The sequence below is a fragment of the Chroicocephalus ridibundus genome, chromosome 5, assembly GCF_963924245.1.
Source record: "Chroicocephalus ridibundus chromosome 5, bChrRid1.1, whole genome shotgun sequence".
Lineage (NCBI taxonomy): Eukaryota > Metazoa > Chordata > Aves > Charadriiformes > Laridae > Chroicocephalus > Chroicocephalus ridibundus.
This window is the reverse complement of record NC_086288.1, coordinates 12,295,946-12,320,848: the sequence shown is the minus strand read 5'-3', so window position 1 is coordinate 12,320,848 and position 24,903 is coordinate 12,295,946. Positions and strand designations below refer to the sequence as shown.

Genomic DNA, 24,903 nt, shown 5'->3' with positions numbered 1-24,903 from the left:
TATCTCCATATTTTCGTCGCATTCTAATGATACCAAAATGTACTTTTTAAAAAAGATCACTGAAATGCCACCAGTACATCTAATTTATTCACTCGCTCATGAAAATGAAATAAATCAGCTCCGATCTTGGTAGTTAATTAATCTTCTCTGAAGGGTGTTAAAATGCCTGTTCTTTTCTCAGTTGGGTCAATGAAACTCTGTGCCAGTTAAAGTTAGGGATAGTTAGGCGTATTTACCTACTGAAGGAATAAAACTCACTGCACACAACCCTTGACTTCTGATGTTCAGGATATGTAGTTCTGTGAAGGACAACACAATGCCATTGAGAGTGCAGCCTTTTCAGTTTCCACTATTCTCTCCTGTCTCACTTTCCATCATCAATACATTAAGCACTTCTTTTTTTTTTTTTTTTAAACACAATCAACTTTAGGTCTACAACTGGAACACAATTTCAATGCTTTTATTAGCTAATTTATACATTTGTATGAAGTTTCATATGCAGTATTTTGTTACACCTTTGTAATCATGTAGCCAGTTGTAAACTAGATTTATTCTGCTGTACTTTAAGCCTACCAAGGTTGTTGGGCAAATGAAAGCCTCCAAAAAAGCTCCAGGCATATTCACTCCCCTTATTCCCCCTCGAAGTTATTTTTAAGACAAAACACCAGCCATATAAATCTTCAGTATACGAGTTAAAATTTCAGGATCAAAGTCCTGAAAAAAAAGAAACTAGAAGTGAGCATGGAAATTAGGGTGTAACTTCAATGGGCATTTCTATGAATTAATGCATAATAAATTTTCAATTATGTCATCTTGGGAAGTGAGATAGTTAGGCTAGAACAGGGTGAACATGCTTATTATGAGAGAAACTTCCAAGAAAAGCCAAAGCGATCCAGGGGAGTGTTGCTCTATTTCCTTTACGAAAAAGCTGCCTGTTGGAGATATGTCTCTAAGTTTCAGCTTTCCTTCAGTATTTAAAGTAGGCTGCAGACTTGCCTTGTTCTGTCCTCGCTCCAACATCTCCAGTCCTTCAGTCAACTCAATAGCCTAAGCCTGAATTAGGCCTTTTTTGCAAAGCTGAATGAAGATGCGTTCTCTCTCCAAGCTTTCTAGATGGTGGCAGGAACAAAGGGGAAAAACATGGAACAGACATTCCAAACCTGATGAAAAATACAGCTTTCATCATTGTTGCCAAGGAGAAATGGATATAATATTAATATATTCTGTTCCCTAGTTCCTGAGTGAGGATAACAAAGTTTCTTCCATAGAGAGGACCATTTTCCATTTCAGAACAACAGGCAAATCTCTATAGAAAGATTAATATTCCTTTTCTTACCTGCTTTGCTCACCATCCATTCCTGTAAAGATCAATTCCATTATCATATCCTGAAGAGGAATCAAACAACAGAAAGAAGAGAGAAGCCCCTATGAAAAAAGGGAGAGGCATAGAAAATTGTCAGAAGACAGTACTGAGAAACACAGGAACATCCAGAAACAGCTGTTGGAGTAACTGAAGAAATGGTTGGTCCTGCAGGAGAATATTCCAGTTAAAACTCCAGAAAAGCCTTAGAACCTAAAATTAATGACATGCTGAGAGTATGCAAGATGAATCACTGACAACTGCACCTCTTTTTCTGTGTATGTCAAGGTCAGCAGACAGAAATACTATGTTTATTGTAGCAGAGTCTAACTCAAACCTGTGGCCTCGGTACCTGCAGGCATGCCCGCTACATCTGCATTGTTACTTTCAGTGAAGTTTGAAATATTTATTCTTATAGCATGAACTTCATGGTGTAAGGTTTGCATTGTTGGTATTTTGCTTTTGCTTTTTTTTTCCTGGTAAAAAACATTTATATTTGACAAAGGCTTAATGAAGCATCAGAACTTGTTTTTTAAAGGGACAGCTGCATAGAACCCTTCAGCTTCTGGCTTCCTTGCAGGCTACCCTGGTGCTGTGCTCAGCTAGCAGGCGGGATTAAACTGCATGAATAAGAAAAGTCTCAGCGGTTCTGCTTCCCGGCCACTGCTGAAGTCCCCTCCATTGTTTTTGCTGGTATTGTGTCAAATAGGGAAAGTTTCTCAGGCACTTGAGGCAGACACTGTCTGTGTGTTACTGATTAGCCTCATAATTAACCATTGCAAACTCCTTTTCTACCTACCAGCAGAAAACTTTTTGGTCATTCTGCAACTTCTTGAGATCCTCCCTCCTATCCATTTTGCCTGGCGACTGGATCAGGGGCAGGGTAGTGGGGTGTAGAAAATGCTTGGGCCTTGGAATATTATGCAGATGGACTGCGAGACCTGAAGGGCTGTGCAGACAGGAGTCCTGACGGTCTTGATGTATGTAGCTTGGCAATCCAAACTGTGCAAATCCATCTGTCGTCCATGCGTTGCAAAATTTTGTAAGCCAAGATTTCAGTATCCACTTAACTGATGTAATCTACTCATCTACAGCCTTGGTGTTTGATCTGTCCTCAGCAAAGTGGTGAGCTAGGCATTAGTAGTAAACTATGCCCTGAGGTGGAACTATTTCCTCAGTATACCCTTTTAACTTCTAGATTGTCTCTAAGCAGATATTTATGATAATAAGCTTAATTTCCATGCCACATAGTCATTTCACTATCATATCATTATCCGGCACAGCCTTGTTGTGAATCACCATTCTTTCCCAATGTTCACTGGTAGTTTCCTGAGCCAAGAAATAATGCTCTCCTGAATGAATTTGCTCCAGGAAAAGTTTATTCACCGCTTTTTTGCTGGAGGAAAGAGAGGAAAATGTCAGCATGGCAACTTACTTTCAAATGAAAGCAGCTTCAAGTGAAAGTGTATTAGCATTTCTTTTTATGAAGAAAACAAAGCTCCCTCCCTAAATACTCTAGAACTTTACTTCATCTCAAGACAGGTGATTTGTGAAGTCCCTTTGGAGGGAACATGGAATTTTGTTGGGTTGACTACAACCACAAACCCTCAGTGGTTTCTAACAGATATCCTGCAGGGGGCTGGGAGGGGAGGAAAAGACCTCATGGTGCCATTTGCACGTACTGATTTAAACAGCTATGGAAATAACAGTGAATTCTGTTATTTATAAATAAATAAATACAGATATATATTAAAAAGAGATTCGCCATGCAGATATTATCGGTCAGTTCTCTTGTCTATGCTATCAAGCAATTTCCAACTAAACTCAAAAAGCACAGGCTGCTATGAAAGTAATTGGTTCTACTGCTACATAACACAATGCACCAGACCATTTATGTCTCATGATACTCTGCAAAAGTAGATTTGGCAGCCTTTATGTCTTGGCTACATTCTTATGTGGGTAAGTATTTTCCTGCTCTCCTGAATGCCAAGTACGTGTTTCTTCATGTCTCCTTGTCACACCTTCAAGCAAACTTTTCAGCAAAGAAAGATAACCTTGATTTGTATGCTTTGTATGCCTTTGTTTCCTTAATTGCTTTGAAATTTTGCTTATTTAACCAGTTGTGTTCCCCAGAAATAGCTAGCTACCTAAAAGTAGTGAGATGACTCCTGTGACTTACAGTTTCCTACAGAAGCTATCTGGATAACTGCATGATTTAACTTTTTTTAAAAAATATATTTATTAACATGTCCAGACAAACACAATATTATTTAATGGACTGCAGCTTTGAGCCTGCAGTTATGCTTATTTTGTTTCATACAAAAGAGATGTTTCTCACCTCATTATCCTGTTCCACATAATTAGAGAATGGCCCCTTTGTCCTGCTCTTTTGCTTCTATTCAGAATGCTGAAAGGTTGTGCCATGTTTTGGCTGATCTTAGACTTTCCCAGCATATTTTGGTGGATTTAGTCCTTCCAAGATACAATTCTGTGCTACTAAAGAGGTTTGATTTTAAAGTTCTTTGTAATAAATAATGTGAATTTCATTTTGCATCATGATACTACTGCAAAGGAGAGATGACCAAATAATATGTCAGAATTAAGATCCTGAATCATATTAATCATCCACAATACTTCTCATCTCATCTGCTGTTCATTTGCAGATAAACTTGCCAATGTAATTTGAGAGGTATGCTATGGCATTTTAGACTTAAGTAATTTCTTCCTGTCTTTATTTGCTTTACAGCAGAATGTGCCTCTCACTTCGCTTAATATCGTTAATTAATTAGAAATAATTGGTGCTTCCTCTTCCCAGCTACCATTCTTCTTTCAAACATGAAGTGAGTTTTTTTTCCATTGTAGATATCCCATCACTCTTTTTCTCAGCTTTCAATATTATGACCCCTCCTTAGAATAGTCAACAGATAATCTTACCACACAGGATAGCCTGTTTGTTGGCCTCAAATCCTATATCTCATATCAGCAAATACTACATTATCTTCCTTATATTTAGTGAGCCCCAACAGACGTTTTTTCATCTGCTCCAATCTGCTTCTGTTTTTTCCTCTGCTTCAAATTCTACTCACTCTGTCACCTGGGAGCATCAAGGGAAGTAACCAACAGGCCTGGAGATTACAGGAGATATCTGTGGCAATGGCAGATGAAGAAAGAAGCAGGAGAAAAGAATACATTCTCTGGATTGTAAAAGTTTGAGTTTGGCCATTTTATCTACCAGTCTTTAACAAAAAAATCCTCAAAGTTCCAAATAAATTAGGACTAAATTCTTGTTTTGTCAGCAGAAAACAATTGATTCGGGCAGTAGCAAGATCAGGCATAATCCAAATTTGGTGGTATCTTTTACTTACCCATTCTGCCCAGAAGCTCCCTTTTCAGAGGTTCTTATGAATATGCTGGCAACAGGCAATGATTAGATGTCCTTGAAAGTTTATCTTCTTTTTCATATCCTTTTCCATTTTAAGAAGGAAGAGGCCACATGCTGTTACTACAAGAGATTAAGCTGTGATATGCAGTTGTCATATGAGACAAATAGCTCCCTAAGAATGTTGAAGAATCTTCTCTAGAAGTGTTAGATACCAGGCAAAAAAAAAAAAAAAAAAAAAAAAAAGAGATATTGGCATTTGGTTGTGTCTTGGAACTAGGAATTGGACTCCCAGAAGCCTCTTCCACTCTGTGACTAATATTACTGCATAATAAACCAATGCACTGAACAGTGAAACCCGGCCTAGGTGTCACTGAGATTTTAGCTGCAAAGTGTGTGTTTCAATAGCCAGTCTCTCAAGAACAATTCCACTGTGTGAGCACAGAGGAGAAACTAATGTAATTCCTAAGGAGCAGGATGCTTGTTCACCTGAAAATCCACACTGGCATTCAGGAGAATTCAGTTCACGTTCTGAAATCTGCACAAATTCTGTGTGTGACCAGGGGCCATTAAAGCAACGTTATTGTGTCTCAGTTCTCCAGCAATAAAAATGACATAACAACTAGAGAGAATACAGGGAAACCCTAGCGAAGAGCTATGATGCACTGGCTCTGAACTCCCCATGGGCACAAACCCAGTTGAAAATTCTGTTATGGGTACTTGCTGTCACCATTTGCATTCTCTCTAGCTGATCAGAACACAAAATGTGGCTCCTCTCTAGCATTCCAGCAGTTGGACACCTATAATCCAGGCAGCTTTACTGGCTTTCCCACTCTCTTCTGTTATTCCGTACTCAAAAACACGTGACTTGTGCGTTGTACTCAAAAAACCCTATGCTACTAACAATTGTTATCTTGGTAGGGGTTATCTAACAGTACCTGAACATATTATAAATATATAGTGATACAATAGAAATGTCTAGTGCACGTACACTACTGATACATTTACTGTTCAATTATCTATGAGACTTTTTTTTCCAAGGGAATCTTTGTGAAACTTTTCTCAAGTTCTACTTTTGAAGCAATTCCTTCTTTTTTCTGTCTTCGCCCCCTCCCTTTTTTTTTGAAGGACAAAACGGCCACTCATCTCCTGCCCTCATGTAACTGAAAATATCTCTCAGATTCATAAGATTTTATGGATGCCTGTAGATTATTTTGCATAATTTAAATGACACATGAATATTTCAGGTCTCATTTTAAACTGTGTGTGATTTCAAGATACATGGGTCATAGCGAGGACAAAGTAGTTTTCTAGTAGTTTTCATCCAGCTAAAGATTAATGACCTGACAATAATGCAAATTTATGTGCTGTGCATATGTGAAAATTTTTAACAAGAAACTAATAATTTGACTACCACTCTGAGTAAGGTACAGCATTGAAAGTGAACTGATGTATAAATGTCGAGAAGGCCAACTCAAGCTCTGTATTACACTTAGTGACTTTTCAACAATAACGTCATCCAACAAGATGGCTACTGGTGATCCTTTGTGCTTCCTAGGGTCTGAAGGTTTTTGTCAGTACTTTTCCTAACAGCTCAGTGCTTATACCATATCAAAACTATGGTACAGACTGATTTATCTCAAAGAAATTTAAGATACCTATTTTGATCTGACTTAAATATCAGCAAAGAAAAAAAACCTTCATTTAAGTCATGGATCTTAATTTCGATCTCTCTTTATACTTCAACTATTTTCTAAAGAAAGGGTCATTTTCTCTATTTCACATGACCACTAATAGTTTTGGCAAATTAAAGAAACCTTTACTTTAAATGTACTACCTGGTAATTCTAATGAGAAAAAACATAACGTGCCATATTTCTTAAGCAATTTCATAAGTCATCCACTCATATTCTTAACTGTGAGAATGTTTTTATCCTGTAAGATTATGAATTATGACTTCTTCGCTTGCTAGTTTGTTTTGTAATTTGCTTACAAATTTTGTCAGTCTTCATTCCAAAGAAATGGGAATGGAAGTAACATGCTCAAAGAATATTTGAATCTTGTCTTGGATGAGTTAAATATGAGTAGCTAAACTATTTCTGATGTAGAAGAAAAAAGGAGCATTCTCAGAGTAATAGGTTATTCTTTTTGCTCAGTATGCCTCAGATTTTCTGAAGGACAGGGAAGCACCTTTGGAAAAAATATGCAAGGCATTTGAGTAGTATAAATGATTCACTCTTACTTAAACTGGTAGAATAAACTGGTATTTATCATGCCTTCAGCTGACTACAAGTTTGGGTCTATGGGATGCAACTTTGCCATGTGCTCTGAAGAATTCTCTGCGTGCCTGTTTTGGTGCCAGAAGTAATCTTGAAAGTATGGTACACTGTCCCAGCTATTTAAACTTAGTAAATTACAGCCCTTCCATGCGTTTTTTTATTCATAGTTTGCAACTAAGAAAGAAGAAAGTTTGTTTTCTCGCTTTCAACTAGGTTGCTCAGTTTTGAAATAGCTATTTCAAATGATGAAAATGTTCTCATAGTGCCTGGTGAACTGAAACAAAAATAAATAGATTGAAACCACAAAGAAATGAGATACATTTTTTCAGGAAAAGGGTAAATACTGGCATTTGTTCTATTGTAATGTCTGGAAATAATATGTATCTTTACTCAAAGTGGTGACATTGTGACTTTTAGAAAACTCAAGCTGACCTAAAAAATGAAAGATACGTTCCCTTAGGTTATACAAGTTTGTAAAAGCAGTACACTTTAGAAAATTACATTATGAAGAGGCCTCATTAATTACCATCATATTTTAAGTTTAGAATTTAACATTGCCTGTCAAAATTGGAAAGGTAAGCTGAAAAAAATATTTACGTAGAAGAAACTGCTACATAAAATTCTAAAAAATCCATTAAAAAGCAGATATTTATTAACAGCAGGGAAAAAACGCTAGAGGAGTTATAAACTTGAAAACACTAGCCCCAAATGACAAGCTTTATCTGCATTCTCTTTTACTGGAGACAAGATATGTCAGGGAGCTATCAGTACGCTCTTCCTGTGGCATCCACAACTGGCTGCAGTTGCAGACATCAGGCCTAGAGGCCTTTTGCTTACAGTCAGTTCTGCTATTCCTAAATTCAATGTATTTCTGTAATTCATATCAGGGCAAGGTACCTAATTTTTAACCTGCAAGGAAGAAAACCCTTTCTTATCTGCCTATTACAACTTACCCATAAGGTACCCATACTAGCTAGAGACCAGCAGGGGCTAATGAAGAGTTGTTATGTGTGACATACTTCATACAGCAGGATTTTCTGCAGGCATTTGAGTGTCCAGAAGCTATATAAAGAAGCTTTAATATAAAACAGGTTGTCAACAAGATGACTCCTGCATGGCTACTCTGATGCAAAACTGTTATTGGCTGCCTATACAGACAAAGATCAGTAATGTCAGTCAGGCTCTGAAAGCAAAAGGTAGAAAACCCAGTGGGAAAAGACCAGACACAGCAACTTGCAGGCTCAATACAAATAATAGTATTAAATCTGGCCTAATTAATTTGCAAGAAAGACTTTCTGAGATGGCATACAGCAGTGGTGCTGTAGAGTGGCAGGAATGGATAGCTTGCGTTGGAAAAATCAAACAGATGTAAAATTTTGAAAAAAAAAAAAAAGAAGAAAGTTTTGTTTTCTGGGAATGAAATGGTGCTGGACCTGTTATTGCAAAAGTGTTGAAAACTTCTAGGTGTGTGTTCTCAGGAGGAGGAATCTAGTTCACTAGTTCAGAAGTTCAAGACAGTTGGAACAAAAATCAGTGAGCTCAGTTAGAAAAGTAGAAGTTCCTGATTTTAGGGAAGGAAAGTGTAAAATTCTTCAGTATACACATTTCAACCATACTTTCTGCTACGCTTATTATCCAGCTTGCATATCTTATGGAGAGGACACTAGCAACGTTGGTGAAAGAGCCTATTGTGCCATCTTGATCCTTAGAATAAGTGTTTGCAATGATGGCAACCCTGGATTTGGTTTGGGAGTTGCTGTAATCTCTGAAAGTAGTAAGAGTGTGCCAGTGTGCCCATTCTGACCTGAGATAGGTGTAACACAACCTCATTTTGTTCTGATTTTGTTCCCGTGTGGAAATAGGCACCCAATGCTATCAGTTAAGGTTTTAAAAAAAACAAGAGAGGAATGCTTACGTGGACAGTCAGCTGGTTCCTTGGCCTCTTGAGATCCCACACTGAAATGCCCAGAGATTTATTATTAATAACATGAGTCATAGAGAATGCAATAATAAGACTTCCGTATAAAACTAAGTCTTAAGGTCTTCAAACATTTAGTCAGGGAAGTTTCAGAGGCCAGGTGGCCGCTTGGACTCATCTGTGGTAATTCATGTGAATTTTCCTTATTACTTTCATTACAGTTGCATTCTGCCGCATGTCTCTATGTGCAATATGCATGATGCCTATTCCGGCTTAAAGACCAGAAAGTGCCAGGATGTATGTGAATGGTCGTCTTTTTGGTGACTTATAAAACTGATTCTAGCTTTACCAACCATGTGGACCTGACGTGGTATTGGGGTGAACACCTGCCAGAACCAAACTTTGTTAGCTGTTCAAGAGAGACAAGAAAGTAAATTAGTTTGCAGTGTTGTGCTTCCATTCAGGACAATTAGATACCTTCCTTTGGCAGTAAGCAAGCAGTAAGCAGGCCTGGTGGGAGAGCAAAAAAAAGCCTATATGAGACAGCAGGGCTATATTGGCTTCAGCAAACTGACTATTGTTCAGGCAAACAGCATGACACACAGTTATTAATAGCTTCAGTAATTTTATATTTATTTTTTTTTTAAAAAAGAGACTATGTTTGTGAGGCAAATCAAACACTTTATCAGCCCTTGCTTAGAATGACATAGAACTAATTTCTAGCTTTACCATTCAAAAGTGGAGAAAGAAGCTTGCTTGAAAAAAAGATTATGGGGAAATATTATCTTTAGCTTATTCTCCTATGCCTTCCCACAAAATGGATGTAGCATGTTTACTAGACCAGTTCCCTACAGCTGAATCAGGCATTTATTTCAGTGGGAGCTGCTGACAAAAGTCTGTTTTGAAAATGAGGCTAATTTTTTTTCTATTTTATTGTTTGATGTTGATCTAAAGATGTGCACTTTCCAATTTGTAAGAAGTATTAATTTTTCTGGCAGGCTGCATTATCTCCCAAAATGTTTCTTTTACTTAGCAAGATGAATCATAATTCTGTAAATAATACATATATATATTAATTTAATAGAATTGATTGACTTTTTGCAATGTGGTCATGGGTTAAACTTACAATGTATATTTCATTTCTTACAGTTTATCTTGTTTCTTGTATGAGCATATTGGAAACATTTGTTATCACTTAATTACTGTCAACAAAGTGAGTTGCTTTTGGCTTACCATCTTGTATGTTAAATCAATGAAGTAAGCAATCCCAGAGCGCAGACCTGCAATTGTATACAAGAATTTACTCCTTTTCAATAATGTTGTTCCACCTAGTTTTATAATATAAAGGCACCCAGGGATTTATTTGTGCTTTGTAGTATTGCCAATTATTGTATATACAACTGCTTTTAACATCCCTGTGAAGTACTCTTTTCAATCTTTTTAAAAACACTTTTGTGTAAATTAATGTACTGGCTAGTAAATTCATCTTACCCTGTCTGAAAGAATATTTGAAGTTTTTTGGATGAGTGCTGTGCTGCGCTGCGCTGTTAAGAGCTATGACTACCATTTATTCTTTTTTAATAGCTACGATACAGAAACCAGCTTAATATAGTATTGTTTCAGCTCTTGTTAGTTTGCACACACACAACCTCTTCCATTCCTCTATACGTTCTGTGTTTGGCTGCCAAGAAATGAAGAAAAACCTTCATCCATACAAACAGAAGAAACCTCAAATAATGACAACTGCTGTATTGCATTCACCACTTGCATACATATAGAAAAAGTGGTTCAGAGTGCCATCTCATGATTTGTTACGTTCCACAAAAATACATTCAAAATTTACATGAAAGGGGGAGGTTTCTGTAGCACACACTGGAGCTTTTCCAATAATCAGTTTTCCTGTATCCTAAGGCAAGAAACTTAGGATGATTGCTCAGTTGCTCTAAGTCTTACTGCACTGTTATTTATAAATGATTTAAAGTCATATAAAGCAGAAATAATTTCCTTTCCAAATTTGTCTGCCTTTCCTATGCAGAAATATGAAACAAATCTATAGTTGCGATGTTTTGTTCTTCTTTATTTGAATCCTGATACTAATTTTTTCTGCCTATTGATCTGTTTATAATATTTCTTTTGGAAGTTTGTGTGCTGCTTTCCTCAGTTGTTCAATAAATCTGTTTTTCCCAGGTTAACATTTGGTCAAACTCTCAGCCACTCTGGAAATGGAAATAACTTCAGTGGTTTCAGTAAAGCTATGGCAATTGACACATTACGATTTCATTCTGCTCTTTAAAGAAGAGTAAAAGCACAAGAAAAAGTAGAGTATTTCAAACTACATCCTACCCGCTTACTTCAGGATCCAGTAAATTCCAGTAAAAGTATCACTGTAAGAGAGGGTCATAGATTAAAATTTTCCTTTTAAAAAAAAGCTCTGAAAATACTGCATTACTTTACCATTTTGTGAACTGCAGTTGCTATTTTTAGTCTTCTATCTGTTACAAATGTGTTACAGACCTCTATTAGCATATGATATTATTCACAGCCTCAGAGCTGAGTATTCTGCTAAGTCTGAGATATTATTTGCCCAGCAGTTGCTCCTGTGATAAGTATTTTATGGTGTCAGGATTTCCAACTTTTATGCATCAGTATGACATCCTTTCTATTTTTCACTGTTTAGTTTCTGTGTTTGGCTCTGTTTTAGATGATAACATCCTACCCCTAAATCCACAACATTTTTTTTCCCTAATTATATTTTCATTCCCTGTTGGATATTTGTTGGCATGGCATAAAAATACCACAAATAATATTTACAGAGAGTGCTTAATAGCATATATAGATGAGGACACATTTTGCTAAACAAACTTCATCACTGACTAGTTTTGCCTCTTTTTTTTCTGGTGTTTTATTAATGTCCATTACGTTTCAAATCTCCTGTGATTCAACTGCTTAGTAATCCAGGAGAGTATACCCTGAAAGGCCTTTTCACTAATTATTGCATATTGCACCCCAAGGGGGGCTCTTTGGGGATAAATGGTCAAAGCTAACCATCTGTGCCCTACAAATGAGTTTTTTGCTGTGTACTTCCTCTTTACTTTACTAATTATTCCTTTAACTCACTAATTTTGCCACTACCAAAACTTGGGGCTTCCCTATTTATCAATCACAGTGTTTGTTAAGCAAACCTAGCATTACTGTCGTGTATGCTTGCATCAGGACAACATTGGGTTGATCTTTCATAATTTAATAAGTGATTGATACCTTGAGAAGACTGACATTACATGGAAGGAGTACAAAGAAAGACGCATGTATTAGCTTCATAATTTAATAAGTGATTGATACCTTGAAAAGACTGACGTTACACGCAAGGATGTAATAAGAAAGAAGCTTGTATTAGCTTTCTTTTCTGGCTGGATTTTGCCATCTTGCAAAAGATGCTTAAAGAAAAAAATCTGTAAGAGAGATCCTGAACTGACAGCAACAAATGGGTAAGCAACATGTTTGATGTCCTGGTCTCTCAATCATGTCAGCCGGGACCTGGCGCCCCTATTTCGAGCAGAGCTATTAATGGAAGAGGCCTGTTGTCATGCAGTGTGCATTTTGCTGAGACTGTGACTGACAAAGTAGTGAAAGCAGACTAAAAGTTAAGCTCTTAATTTATATTATTCATACTTATATTCAACTTGTAATATTTATCCCGAAATACTGCTGCACTTCTGCTGGTTTTCACTGCTACTGTGACTGTAAGGTTCTTTGGAAAGGTATGAAATCTTTCTTTGCACCAAGGACAAACTTCCTCTCAGGCCTATAGCCAAGTATAAGACACATCTTCATAAGGCAATGGTATGAGCCCCAGGCCTCAAGCATGTTTTGCAAAAAAAGGTCAAAGGAGATATTTAACTTCTTACATTTCAAATTCTTATGTTTAAGGTATTGAGTGGAATAGCAATGACTCTGTGACCTTTTGGCAAAATTTTCAAACAGGCATTGCAAACTTTACTTTCTGGCATAAATGCCAGTTAGCAAGAGCATATAGGAGAAGGAAGTCCTACTGGATGACTGTCAAAAGCAAATCAACAAGTATTTAAGCAAACCAAGAACATATAAATGCAAAACTTATTAAACTGAGTTTCCTGCCGTGCTGGTTACTGAGAATACTCTTTTGAAGGTCAACACTATTCACATACAGGCACACTAAGTTCGGAGAGTCACCACTATACAATAAAACCAAGGAAAGCTCTAGTTCTAGGGGCAAGGGGCTGAAAGGGAAGTAGGAATAATATTTAAAGAATGTCCAATTTTAAAATGACAGCTGCAAAAGTGCTTTAGCCTGCCTGACTAGCTAAATACAAAACTTCTAGGAAAGCACTTTAGCTTTGTGAAATAAAGACTTGAAGACATAACAATCTAAGGCATGTTTTGGCTCTCATCCAGACAAGCATTCAAGCATGTGATTTGGTTTAACACTCAGTAATTCCACTGACTTCCTTTCTGGATCAGTAAGTACAAGCTAGACAGAAATGCAGAAAACTTGCTCTTTGCCTTCAGACCTTGAGGAGGAGAGCTGCTGGTAACACCTGGTGGAGCTTGAGGGCTGATTTCCTAGCCTTCTATGCAAAGATGGGTAGGAAGGGAGAAGAGGAACTAAAACAGCTGTGGAATCATAATGGATTGGGCACCATGATAGCAAAGAAGCAACTTTTAAACATTTGCTGCATCAAATGGTGTTCAGAACAGAATTTACCAGAGCTGTAAAATATGTGTCTTTGATAGGTGGGACTAGCCTGTAGAAATTGGGAAAGGACTTAAGGTCTTGGTACTAGATTCCTTCATAGGAAAATATTACTTTCTGTTGATATTGGTGACACACAAATGAAATTACTCTCAAGGTGTGTTTAGATGGCTGCACCTATAGGTAGCATCTGCTACAGAGTTTCTTATTGTCTCAGAGTACATTAATGTGGTGTTTACCTCTGCATGTGTTTTTATCTCTGAATTCTATCCCATAAGAATAAATACATTCTGAAATTAATTCACATTCAGGGTTTTGTTTGTTTTGTTTCTCTTTGGTTGTTCCCTTTAAACTGTCTAGAGGAATTTAGGAATGAAAGAGCAGAGAGATCCTTCAGCGAATGTGCTCCTTTGACTTGCAATGTTTTCCAGCATTTAGTCCATAACCAGGCATTAAGAACAGGTCTTTCCTCTAAAACTTACTCATGATCCATGAAAATTTGATTTCAAAATTACTTATTTAAGGGCTCAACACTGAAACCTCTGTCTATTTCAGAGGTATTGCTTTCTTTATGGGCTCCATTCCTTTTCTAGTCACTTCCATTAGTTTCTGGAATCTTTACTCTCCATGGCTTCTCTCCTGAAAAAAAAAAATCTTAAAAAAAAAAAAGCGCTTCTTTTCTAGAAGACTCTGATACAAATGGGAAAAACATCTGATTTTCTTCCCAATCTTACAGATTCTGACATTAACAATGCTCTCTATGCTTCTGAGCATAGAGAAGGAGCTTGAATATTATGCACAAAACACAACCTTAAATATATGCAGCACTCTAGTTGTGCAGCACTCTGTCCCCTTGAAAGGGATTTCCCTAGCACAAGAGGACAGAACAATTAATGAGAGGATCCAACAAACAGAGAACAACAGAATAAGTGCCACAGGATGAGATTTTGTTGGGGGAGGAAGCCAAGTTCTCTAAAAGGAGGCTGTAATTATTGTGGCAAAGGAGACCGAAGGAGAAGAATTGCAGAAACCATGCAAATGAATGGGTGTAGAGCTCAATGATGCATGATGTAGACAGTCCTTGAATATGTATTTGAAAGAAACACTGTATGCCTGAGATGTTGCTCAATAAAACTTCCAAGGACTAGAGAGAGTTGGAGGTGATGGTACGACTTTTAGAGGGAAATTTGCAGCAGTAACAGAGAAAAGAAGAGAGGATTTATGTCCCTTTACTTCACAAGAAGTCAAAGAGAAAGCGTTGAGGACACATATCTGTAGAACAGGGCAGAAATAGAGACTGACTAAAATAGGATAAATAATGTGTAAGAATAAGTCTATTGCACTACAGAATGAAGATGAGAAATGGGCAAAACCAAAACATTCCATGGCCACCAATTAGAGAAGAGCAACATACCATACACACAAAAAAAAGAAGGAAAACAAGAAGCCAAGGATGAACAAAAATGGAATAGAGGTTATTACAAGAGAGAACAGTCTGAGGAGGATGATTTGCTTACAGGAGTAAGGAATGGAAGGACTAGTGATGCCTACCAGCAAAATTGAGACCAGCCAGAAAGCCCAGAGGCAACGGGAGAAAAGGGCTGATCAAGAAAAAAGCTGTGTGCTAGAGGTCAAGAAGTTAGGGAAAAACTGAGAGTAAACAAATATTAAGCAAGTTAGACTTTGGGGTTTTTTTGGTTGTTTGTGGGTTTTTTTTGTCAGGAGAAGGCTTTTTGCAAATAGTGAAAGATTCTTCAGACATTCCAGGATTCTGAAAGAATTGGACATAAAGTTCTGGCAGGGGAACACATTATTGAAGTATGAATGAGGCACCACTGTGATACAGTCATGAAAAAAAACACTGGCACTAGCCAGTTCCCTATTTCCCATGTAAGGTGAAAATACTAGCACCAGTTTCTAAAATCCTTCATGAGATCTTAGTGTGTTGTATATGTCTAGTCCCTTGTTTTCCAGAACAATGAAGCAGATGAAGATTGCTAGGAAGATCACAGAAAAGGAGGCAACTGTATTCAAGAGATTGCATTGTATAGTTGTAGTGGGTTGACCCCCGCTGGCAGCTAGCTGCCACTCACTTGGTCACTTCCTGCCCCAGTCAGACAGGAGGGAGAAATGGAAGGGGTAAAACAAAGAAAAACTCAAGGACTGAGATAAAGGCAGTTTAATAAGTAAAGACAAAAAAAAAGGAAAAAACCCCAAGTAATGCAAAAGCAATCACTCACTGCCTCCCCCCAGCAGACTGATGCCCAGCCAGTCTCCGAGCAATGGTTACCTCAGAAAAACTTCCCCCCTTCTTTTAATGCTAAGTACGATGTTACATGGTGTTGATGTATCTCTTTGCTCAGTTTGCGTCAGCTGTCCTGGCCATGTCGCGTCTCAAACTCTTGTGCACCCCCAGCCCACTCCCTGAGGGTGTCAGGGAAGAGAAAAAGAGAAGGCCTTGCAAGCACTGTTCAGCAATAGCTAAAACATTGGTCAGTTATCAACACTGTTTTGGCCACAAATCTAAAACATAGCATCATACCAGCTACTATGCAGAACTCCATCCCAACCAGATCTAGTACAATAGTCTAGCAAAATGGAGGCTGAGAGCGGACTGCTGCCTACTTACTTATTAAAGAGACATCCTAATGAAGGAAAGCGCCGTTTTAGACTGAGGAACCGTATTGAAATTGTACGCACACATAAACAAGTGGTGGCCAAGGACTTGTAGGTTCAGGACCTACATTCTCTAAGAATAAAAATACAGTTCAAAGTCAGCAATAAAAATAGGACCTTTGTAGATAACACCAACTTGCAAAGGAACTAAACTTTCTCAGTTGTGAATATCACATCTCAAGGTTTCACTGACAAATTTATAAGCAAATCATAAAGACATTTGGAAATACGGTATACAGGCAAAGACATGTGATTTTAGCTTTCAGTACTTTCCTTCGCATAAATATTGTAAAGAGCTACAAATATTTTCTTTTGACTCATGTATTATGGTTAGATTATAGTTTCTGTGACATCCAAAACAGCAAAATAAGCAAGTGTTTCTGCCTTGTTAAAGAAAAGTTTTGTCATTTGCTTATATGTTTTCTTCTTTAAAAACAGTACTACTGTGGCTTAGCTTTCACTCAGTGGTAACTGCTCTTAAAGCACTTGATTTTACTGTCATTATAGAAAACCAGCATTCCTTTACCAAACAGATTATTGTGTATATCATAACAGTTGCATTTTGGAATAACACAGGCTTTAATCCTTAACCTAGATTTGCAGGTTATCAGGACACAAGCTACAGATAAGAATATATATGTATTTAAATATGAGCCGCTCCCTTGTCCAAAGTTCAAGCTTCCATAAAACAAGGGTAAGTATCAGAGACATAATGAATACAGAGAGCAATTGGTTAATGATTAAAGAGTAAAAGTGAAAAATTGGCAATAGCCAAAGAAATTTTTTACATTACAACAATGTGCGTTCAAGGCAGAAGAATAATTTTTCAAAGCATGTAAGTGAGCTAACATTTCTTACGTTGTTAAAGAATAGTGGATGAAATAATTAAGACATTCAAGTATAAAATGGCCCTGAATTGTTGAAAGGAATGTGTTAGGTGATCTACTGGACATTAAGAACCTCTTTATAAACAAATGGAATACCCTTTAGAGTATGCATGTAGTATATTTTTTATAAATTTTGCAATCAGTGAAGTTCTCTATTACTTATAAAAACTAAGCTTTTATTTTAAATTGGCAATGATTATTTCATTACAATAAAAAAGTTACCTACCATATTTAAGAAAACCAAAGATCAAAGTAACTACATTAATCATTAAGAACACAGTGTTCTATTGTCATCACAGTGAACAATTATTAAAAAAAGAAAACAAATGACAAACTAATGATAACCCTGGCCCATTATTCACTAGGTACTATAATATATTATTTTCCTCACCTTGAACACTTTGTTCTACAGCATAAATTTGACAATGCATTTGGACTGGAACTCCCTCTCAAATCAGCTTTTTAAGGCTCCATAATAATAATTATGAAACACACAGCTGGTAAGTGCTTATGGACCAAACATAAGTCTTCTGTATTTTCATTTGTAGCCACCTCATCTTGTTTGATAAAAACCAGCTTGTAAAATGATCACAGTGTTTATCCACTGTAAAATATTTCTAATACATTTTAAATAATTTTGTTAAAACATGTTTTTAAAAATTTAACCATGGGACTAAAACATGCTTTCTTCAGCTGTATCCACCAAATCAGATTTTAAATGTTTTTAAATGTACTTTTAGTTTCCCCATAAGGCTGCTTTTGAACTTCAAATAAATTTAAAAGAAAAATGCCAAAACCCAAAATAGGATTTTTTTTAAGGATTGGCAAATTAAATCAAAAGTTAGTATGCAGATTAAAAAAAACACCAAAAAAACCCCAAACCAACCAAACAACCAAACAACCTCCCCCCCCCAAAAAAAATAAACCAAATCAAAAAAACCCCAAACCACAAAACCAACACTGTGATGAATTTCAGATAAAACAATTGTAACTGCGGAAAGGTTAGAGCCATTCTGGCATACGAAACGATTTAGCTCTTTTCACCATAGCCAAGCAGTTAATATTTCTTTTCCATTACATTCTTGTAAATTTGGAAAATATATATTTATATATGCTTAATATTTTCATTTTCATACTCACGTAATTTCAATTTCCATTTGTTGTGGAAACAGTAACAGGTTGAGTCTTGTTTTTAGACATACTTTGGGTAACAATAACGTGGCATGTTCCATACTGAAATAGTTCAGAAGATGGATATTACTTGCTCTGGTCTTACTGTAATTTAGATTATTTATCTTCATTTACATACTTCTTATTTAATAGGTGTTGGACACACACAGGTCATAAAAGGGTCTGGCACTGCTTTCCATTATTGAGTGTGGAATTTTATGTAATGATTAGGTTACTACACTATTTTAGCTGTATCTGTGGGTTTTGTAAACAAAATAATTGCAATGTATTTAAAACATTTTCAATTTAAGAGAATAACAAATATTTGTTACAAATACTCTTCAGAAGTCCCCTGTGACACATGTAAGTATTACTCTCCTGCCTTTGCCAGTGGATACTTTAATAAGGTGGCTTTCAGCAAGTTGCAAACCTGACAATGTATGGATTGACATCCCATTTTTGTATTTTTACTACTGTGCAGTGCTAGCTCTTATTTATTACATTCTCTGGACCATTTTTTAAATATTCACTTGCAAGTTAGTATGTAAATAAACCACTGATAAAGAAACATCATTTGAGTAAGTGAATATAAAATTGTTGCACGTATGCTAAGAAATAAAACCTTGGATCAAAAGCATAGTTGGACGATAATTAACCTAGCTCTGTGAAGGAACTGTATCAGCTTAAAGTAAAGGGCTTGTGACTTTGGAACCAAGGTTCCCAGGCTGCACACAGTGAAACGTTTGCTGACGGTCAATGCACAGCTCACACCTCCTCCTTATTTCCAGTTGCCATATTCCACTGTCAGACTTCTTAAATGCATCACTTCTCACTATTAGATGTACATACACTATGTAATGAAGTATAAATATGTACTATATCTAAATATTGTATTTAAGATCAATAGCTATAACATTTGATGTATTTGATGCAGGGTTTCATATATACGCAACCACAATGTTGCAGGTAATGTTATAGGTTATTCACAGAATTTGGGTGGCAAAAGGTAGCCAGGAGAAAGGTCTCCAGGACGGAAAACAAAACAAAAGTTGTTTACTACTGTCCCTGCATTAAATTGCAGTCTGCAGTAGGAAAAGATAAATAACTAGGTAGTCCGGGATGAGTTCAGAATTTTGCAGTCTGTCTTCAGCATCTGATTTTCTATCAGCTGTTTTGTAAAGTGATTATATATTTCTGCAAGCTACGAATCCGTTGGTCTTTCAATCTACACACAACAGATAGTCTTATTTTGATTGGATGTCTTGTCAAACGGGTTAATTAAGTCAGTATTAAGGCAAAATTCTGTGAAATCACATTGTGACAAGCTATTGTCTTGGTTGTGTCTTTCAGAAAACACACCTGAAAAGTATTTGTCTGCAATATCAGCTGTATCTTCTTCTGAACAGCCATTTCTTTTGCCTTTTAAAGACTGAGATGGGACTAATCATCTTCTTCCTATGGTAACTACAAAGGCAATGCTAATTAGACAGTAAAATTGAATTATTTATTTTTCCTATTACAGCTGTTACTTGCCTGCAGTTGCTTTAGAGAGTGGACCCTCTCCTGCCACAATATGCAGTCCCCCATTGCTTCACAGGCCACAGTCCCTTACTTTATTCTGTCTTTGGCGAGGCTCAATCTGGTCAAGAATGCATCTTGGCCCTCATCTCCAAGACAACCCGCAAGTTGTTGGAATTGTTGCATTTAAAGACCTCCATCAATTTCCATATGTCTTTGTAATGAAAAAACACCACCTGTGAGCATTTTTAAATATGTATGCTGAATTATGTACATGACACGCCTCCTTCCATTCTCACTCCAGTTCCCTGACTCAGAAAATTGGCCCTGCTTCTAGGGGCTACATGCCCCACCTGTTTTCTCCTTGTGCCCCTTCAGTCTTTACTAAGGTCTGACATTTCTCTCTCTTCTCCCCTGGAAAAAACATGGTAAGTGTCCTCTGATTCTTGTTATAACCCCCACCTTTTTTTCCTTTCCCAAAAATCTTGTCATTTTTGAGCCTTTGGTTAATGTTCAAATGTTTAATAACTGCTTGTTTTAAGCCAACTTCTGAAAACAGTTGGTCTGCCTTTCGCTATATTGTTGTATATTATTTATAGTACAGCGGTACTGAAAGGCATCCAAATTAAGGATCCAAGTGGGGATACATTAAAACTGCAATTGACATTCCAAAAATCTTCCAAGGAGAAGGAAATCTTACTTCCACCCTTTAGTGGTTCACTTTGAGCCCAATCTTATCCATAGCAGGAGGAAGCTTTCCTGTACACAAAAAATTACATCTAAAATGACAAATAATATTTCTATAGGGCTTAAGGTAGAAATTCCATAGCAGCAGGGGGGAAAATTTTAGTATAAAAGACTTTGAAATTTGTGATTTTTTTTTGTATACTTTAAAAGAATTGAGGTATTTTACATTAAGTAGTTGAACCTTTCTCTTACATTATGTTCTATAAAACTGGCCTTTTTAAAAAACAAATTGACTGTTTATATGGTGTGTGACTGAGATACGGTTTTTATGTATCTATATGATTTGATGATTTGTCAAATATACTTGCCCCACACATTTACCATATGTGTATATATACATGTAAACAATATAGCTATAGCATCTTAATAATCTCTGACCTTTTTTCAGCATAAACGTTGTGTATACCTACTGTTTAGCCTAATGGTCATTGGATTTCTTCTTTTCTAGTGCTTGTGTACCAAAGACAGCAGCAGGTCATTGCAAGTGGGCAGAAGTTCTGAAAGATTTGGAGCAGATCAAGACATCCAAAGTAAGTTCATAAAAAAGTCAGCATTTCATGTAATCATAGGAGCAGACATAATTAAATATTTAGCACTGTACTCTGCTAAGAGTCAGTGACAGGGAGCAGGAAAAGGGATGGTGTTTGTATAATGCTGTTTTATGGGTGGAAGCAAAGGAATAGAAGGTTAAAGGGAATTGGAGTTGACCAAATACAGCAGACTCTAGAACTAAATATCATTTTCTTTCTCCCTTTTCCTAAGAAAAGGGGCAGTGGGCTTGGAAGTTAACTCCTTCAGAGAAAGTATTGTGGGACTCAATTCTGATGAGTCCTGCTCACAGTGAAGCCCATCCTGCAGGCTACTAGGTGGATCCCCTGACTTGCTGACCCCCAGTGCCCAGATGGATTGGGCCTTTGAACTTGGAGCTAATACGTCTTGCAGAGTTAGCTTTATTATCTCTAAATCTGCTAGTTAATGTCCATAATTCTAACTCTTGTTTTCTTTTAGGATATTGATGTCAGTTTATATACTGCAAATACAGATGAGGATGTAAGTAAACTTAAAATTTGACCACAACTGGTCTGATATGGTGGCTTCATTTCTTTACTAACAACTTTCTTCTAAGGCAGCCTTGGTCTAATTTGAGAAAAGTTTCAGAAATCAAATAATTTGCCTTGGAAGGAACAGTTCTGTTAGTTAAAGTGCTTATGATAAATTATGTAAGCAGATATTAATTATTTTTATTGAATCACCTGCTATAAAAATTAATCAATTTAAAGGGATGATCCAAAATGATCCTATCAAAGCAAACACTGCTAAAATAATGTTGGTATTTGTTTGTAATTTGAGGGAGGAAAAAAGTGACAAATACTTTGACAAAGTGACAAAGGTAGTTATTTAACACCATGCACTATTTAGTGGAATAAAATATTGGAGAAGCGGAATATGGAGAGTAACTGTCAGCATCTACCTGTGCATTTCTCTGCTGTTGTCATTCCTTAGCTTAGCAGCAAATACCTAGGTACTCTGAAGGATTTAGATTTGTAATAGTTGCAGAGTATAATTTATTCTGCAAAGGATGAATTATGTTAATTGGTCAATATAATTCTTAATAAAATCAAGGAAATCTACATAAAATATAATCACCTTAAATGCAGTTTCCATAAATTCATTCCTGAAGAGACTTTTTCATGATCTGTTTTCATAATTCTCAGTCTGCACTCCATGGGACACATACATCCGACCAAGAAAATGAATCCAGCCAATAGCCCAATCTTAGCAGTCACCTTTGGTACAGCCCTGTCAGAATTGGCTGAAATCATTGCTGTGGTAGTAGCCTGCTTGTGAGACATTGCTTTCCTGACAACATAAACATTCACACAAGGACTGTGCCAAACACAGATCATATATGAATCCTGCACATAAAGAGTTAATGAAAGATTTCCTAGAAATGATGGACTGACTACCTCAGTGCAGAACAGACTCAGCGTGCATGCAGAATACAGCAATGCTGATATGCTCAGTGGATCTGGCAAGCTTGAGAAAGCAAGAGCCTCATGTGTCTGTACAGTTAGCCCTGTACATGACAGGAAAAAAGGTCGCAAAACATGCATGTCCACAGCCACACACACATTCTCTTAACAGAACTGAGCCAAAGAGGTCAATCAATTGTAATGGCTGATTTAATACCTGGTAATGTCAGGAAGATTTTCTAAAAGTGGGACAGTCTGATATGCAAGTCAGACAACTTCAGACTTATTCTTGGGTTTATTGTTGACTTGATGGAGAAATTAATTCCTCTGCTTCTTTTTCTTTAATTTGTGAAATACAGGTAATATCTACTTTTTCTTATCCCCTGCCTATTCTGAATTCAGATCTCTGAATGAAAGTGCTAGAACTAAGAATGAGACTAATCTAATTCCACTATGTTTAGCTGTCTCGCAAATTTCTATCCTAATTAATTATTTTCCTGTGTTCTTCACCGAGACACTACATTTCATCTCATCTTAGCAAATTGGATGGCCTTTACATTGTCAGCTCTCACAGCCAATCTTTGCCAATATTTAAAGTATTTGAATAGAAAGAAGACATATCCAGTAAATAAAAATCAGCCACTTCATGGTAAATTATATCTTACAGTCACTTACTCCTTTTTAATTGTAAAACTATTGCAACTTCTTTTTTTTTTTTTTTTCAGAAAGAATGCCAAGAACCTGTAATGAGATGCTTTTTCTTAGAGACAAAAGTGATTCTTCAAGAATGTCTTATCAAAAATTGTAGTAAAACACAGGATGTATTGAACATATGGAAAAATGGAAATGCAAGCTTAGAAAATAACAAGGTAAGTAACACCAACAGTCTGTGGAAAAAGGGCAAATCAAAAGTGTTTCTTCAGTAGGAGAAATACCTCTTTTGTTACATAAAAGGTGGGATGGTACAGGTGAAAGCAAATGGGATCCAGTTACCTGTACGTATGACAATGAAAAAGTTACACATATAGCAATGAAAAAGCAGAATTCAGTGGTTTTTAGAAAAACACTTTCAGGATTCTCATCAAAGCAAATACTTTTTACTGTGTACACGTATATAAGTCAGGGTGTTTGAATGTGTAAGTCTATTACAAATAACAATTTGTAACTTCAGTGTCTAAAGTCTGGTATGCTCAGACACATACAGAAAAGTATCCTAATTTTCAAAGGGACAGCCACTTGTATCTCTCACTGAAGTGTATCTTTCAAAGCTGATCCTACTCAGAAGGCAAGCCAGGAGCTGCACAGACCATAAGTACCATGGCAGCCTCCAGTAATGCTTTGCATAGCCATTGACTGCATTGGAGTTATTCACAAACCCAGGACAAACTAGGGTTAGTTTTCTATCACAACAAACAGATCAGTATCCTGCTTTACTACTGCATTTTCTTTTTCAGTCAAATTCCACAAGATCAGCAAAATGCAAAGAATGTGAAGAGTATGAAGAAAAAAATTTTACAGAATTTATACAGAGTTTCGTCAAGGTTATACAGAGGGAATGCAAACACTGACCAAAAGACAGAAGTTGGGAACTAGGATTCTTCCATGAACATCCTCAGAGAAATTATGTTATCACCAATAAAATGAAAAGAGCATCACTGACAATTCTACTTACATAGCAAAACACGTAAACAAAGAATAATAAAATCCCTGTAATTCACAATGTATTTGTAACCGAATACGTACAAATGATATTACTTATGAAATAAAAATGAAAGGAATTTAACAGGGTTTAAAGCTTCTTCTTGACTTAAAGTGTCTTTATTTTTGTTAAGTCCACTGGAAAAGAAATCCTGCCTAATTTACCAACCTTTCAACAAAATTCTTTAAGAAATCTATCTCCAGCGGGAACCTCCTCAAGAACATCAGTTCAGGGCTAACCGAATGTGGTTTCAGAGAAAAGCTCTTCTTTTATTATTATTAATATAAAATCATCATACCCTGTTAAAGCATTTGGCTATAGCTATTTTTGTTATCTGAAATCTATCCCTTTACCATCTGTGCTCCTAGAAGATCCTAGCTCATCTTTCACTTCTGTTCTTATTCATGACTGACAATTTTCCTTGCTATTTTTTTTCTCATTAACATTCCTTCAATGAACTGGTGTCAAAAGACATGTTGAGGCCTATTTGTCTTAAAGGTCTATCGGTTATCTCTTAATATATTTATTTCTATTATGGTTTCAGGTAAACCCAATTACTTGTTTTGCCT

The 24,903-nt window shown here is 36.6% G+C and overlaps 1 protein-coding gene and 1 long non-coding RNA gene across 5 annotated transcripts in view; one reads left to right on the top strand and one right to left on the bottom strand.

Annotated features, from left to right (window-relative positions):
• IL15 (interleukin 15) overlaps positions 1 to 24,545 on the top strand; it is a 36,596-nt gene extending 12,051 nt beyond the window's left edge. For 3 of the 4 annotated variants that reach the window (XM_063335602.1, XM_063335600.1, XM_063335601.1), the window contains 6 exons: positions 16,936 to 17,034; positions 19,748 to 19,857; positions 21,111 to 21,192; positions 21,671 to 21,712; positions 23,361 to 23,504; positions 24,090 to 24,545. In XM_063335602.1, the coding sequence (XP_063191672.1) occupies positions 16,936 to 17,034; positions 19,748 to 19,857; positions 21,111 to 21,192; positions 21,671 to 21,712; positions 23,361 to 23,504; positions 24,090 to 24,203 (591 nt within the window). In that variant the 3' untranslated portion in view covers positions 24,204 to 24,545. The remainder of the gene's footprint in view (positions 1 to 16,935; positions 17,035 to 19,747; positions 19,858 to 21,110; positions 21,193 to 21,670; positions 21,713 to 23,360; positions 23,505 to 24,089) is intronic. The other variant, XM_063335604.1, reaches the window with a different exon arrangement.
• LOC134515951 (uncharacterized) lies at positions 1,006 to 4,901 on the bottom strand. The gene is made up of 3 exons (XR_010071183.1): positions 4,726 to 4,901; positions 1,337 to 1,425; positions 1,006 to 1,160 (listed from the first exon to the last, which is right to left on the bottom strand). It is a non-coding gene; the product is annotated as an uncharacterized LOC134515951 (long non-coding RNA).
• Positions 24,546 to 24,903: the final 358 nt, after the last annotated feature.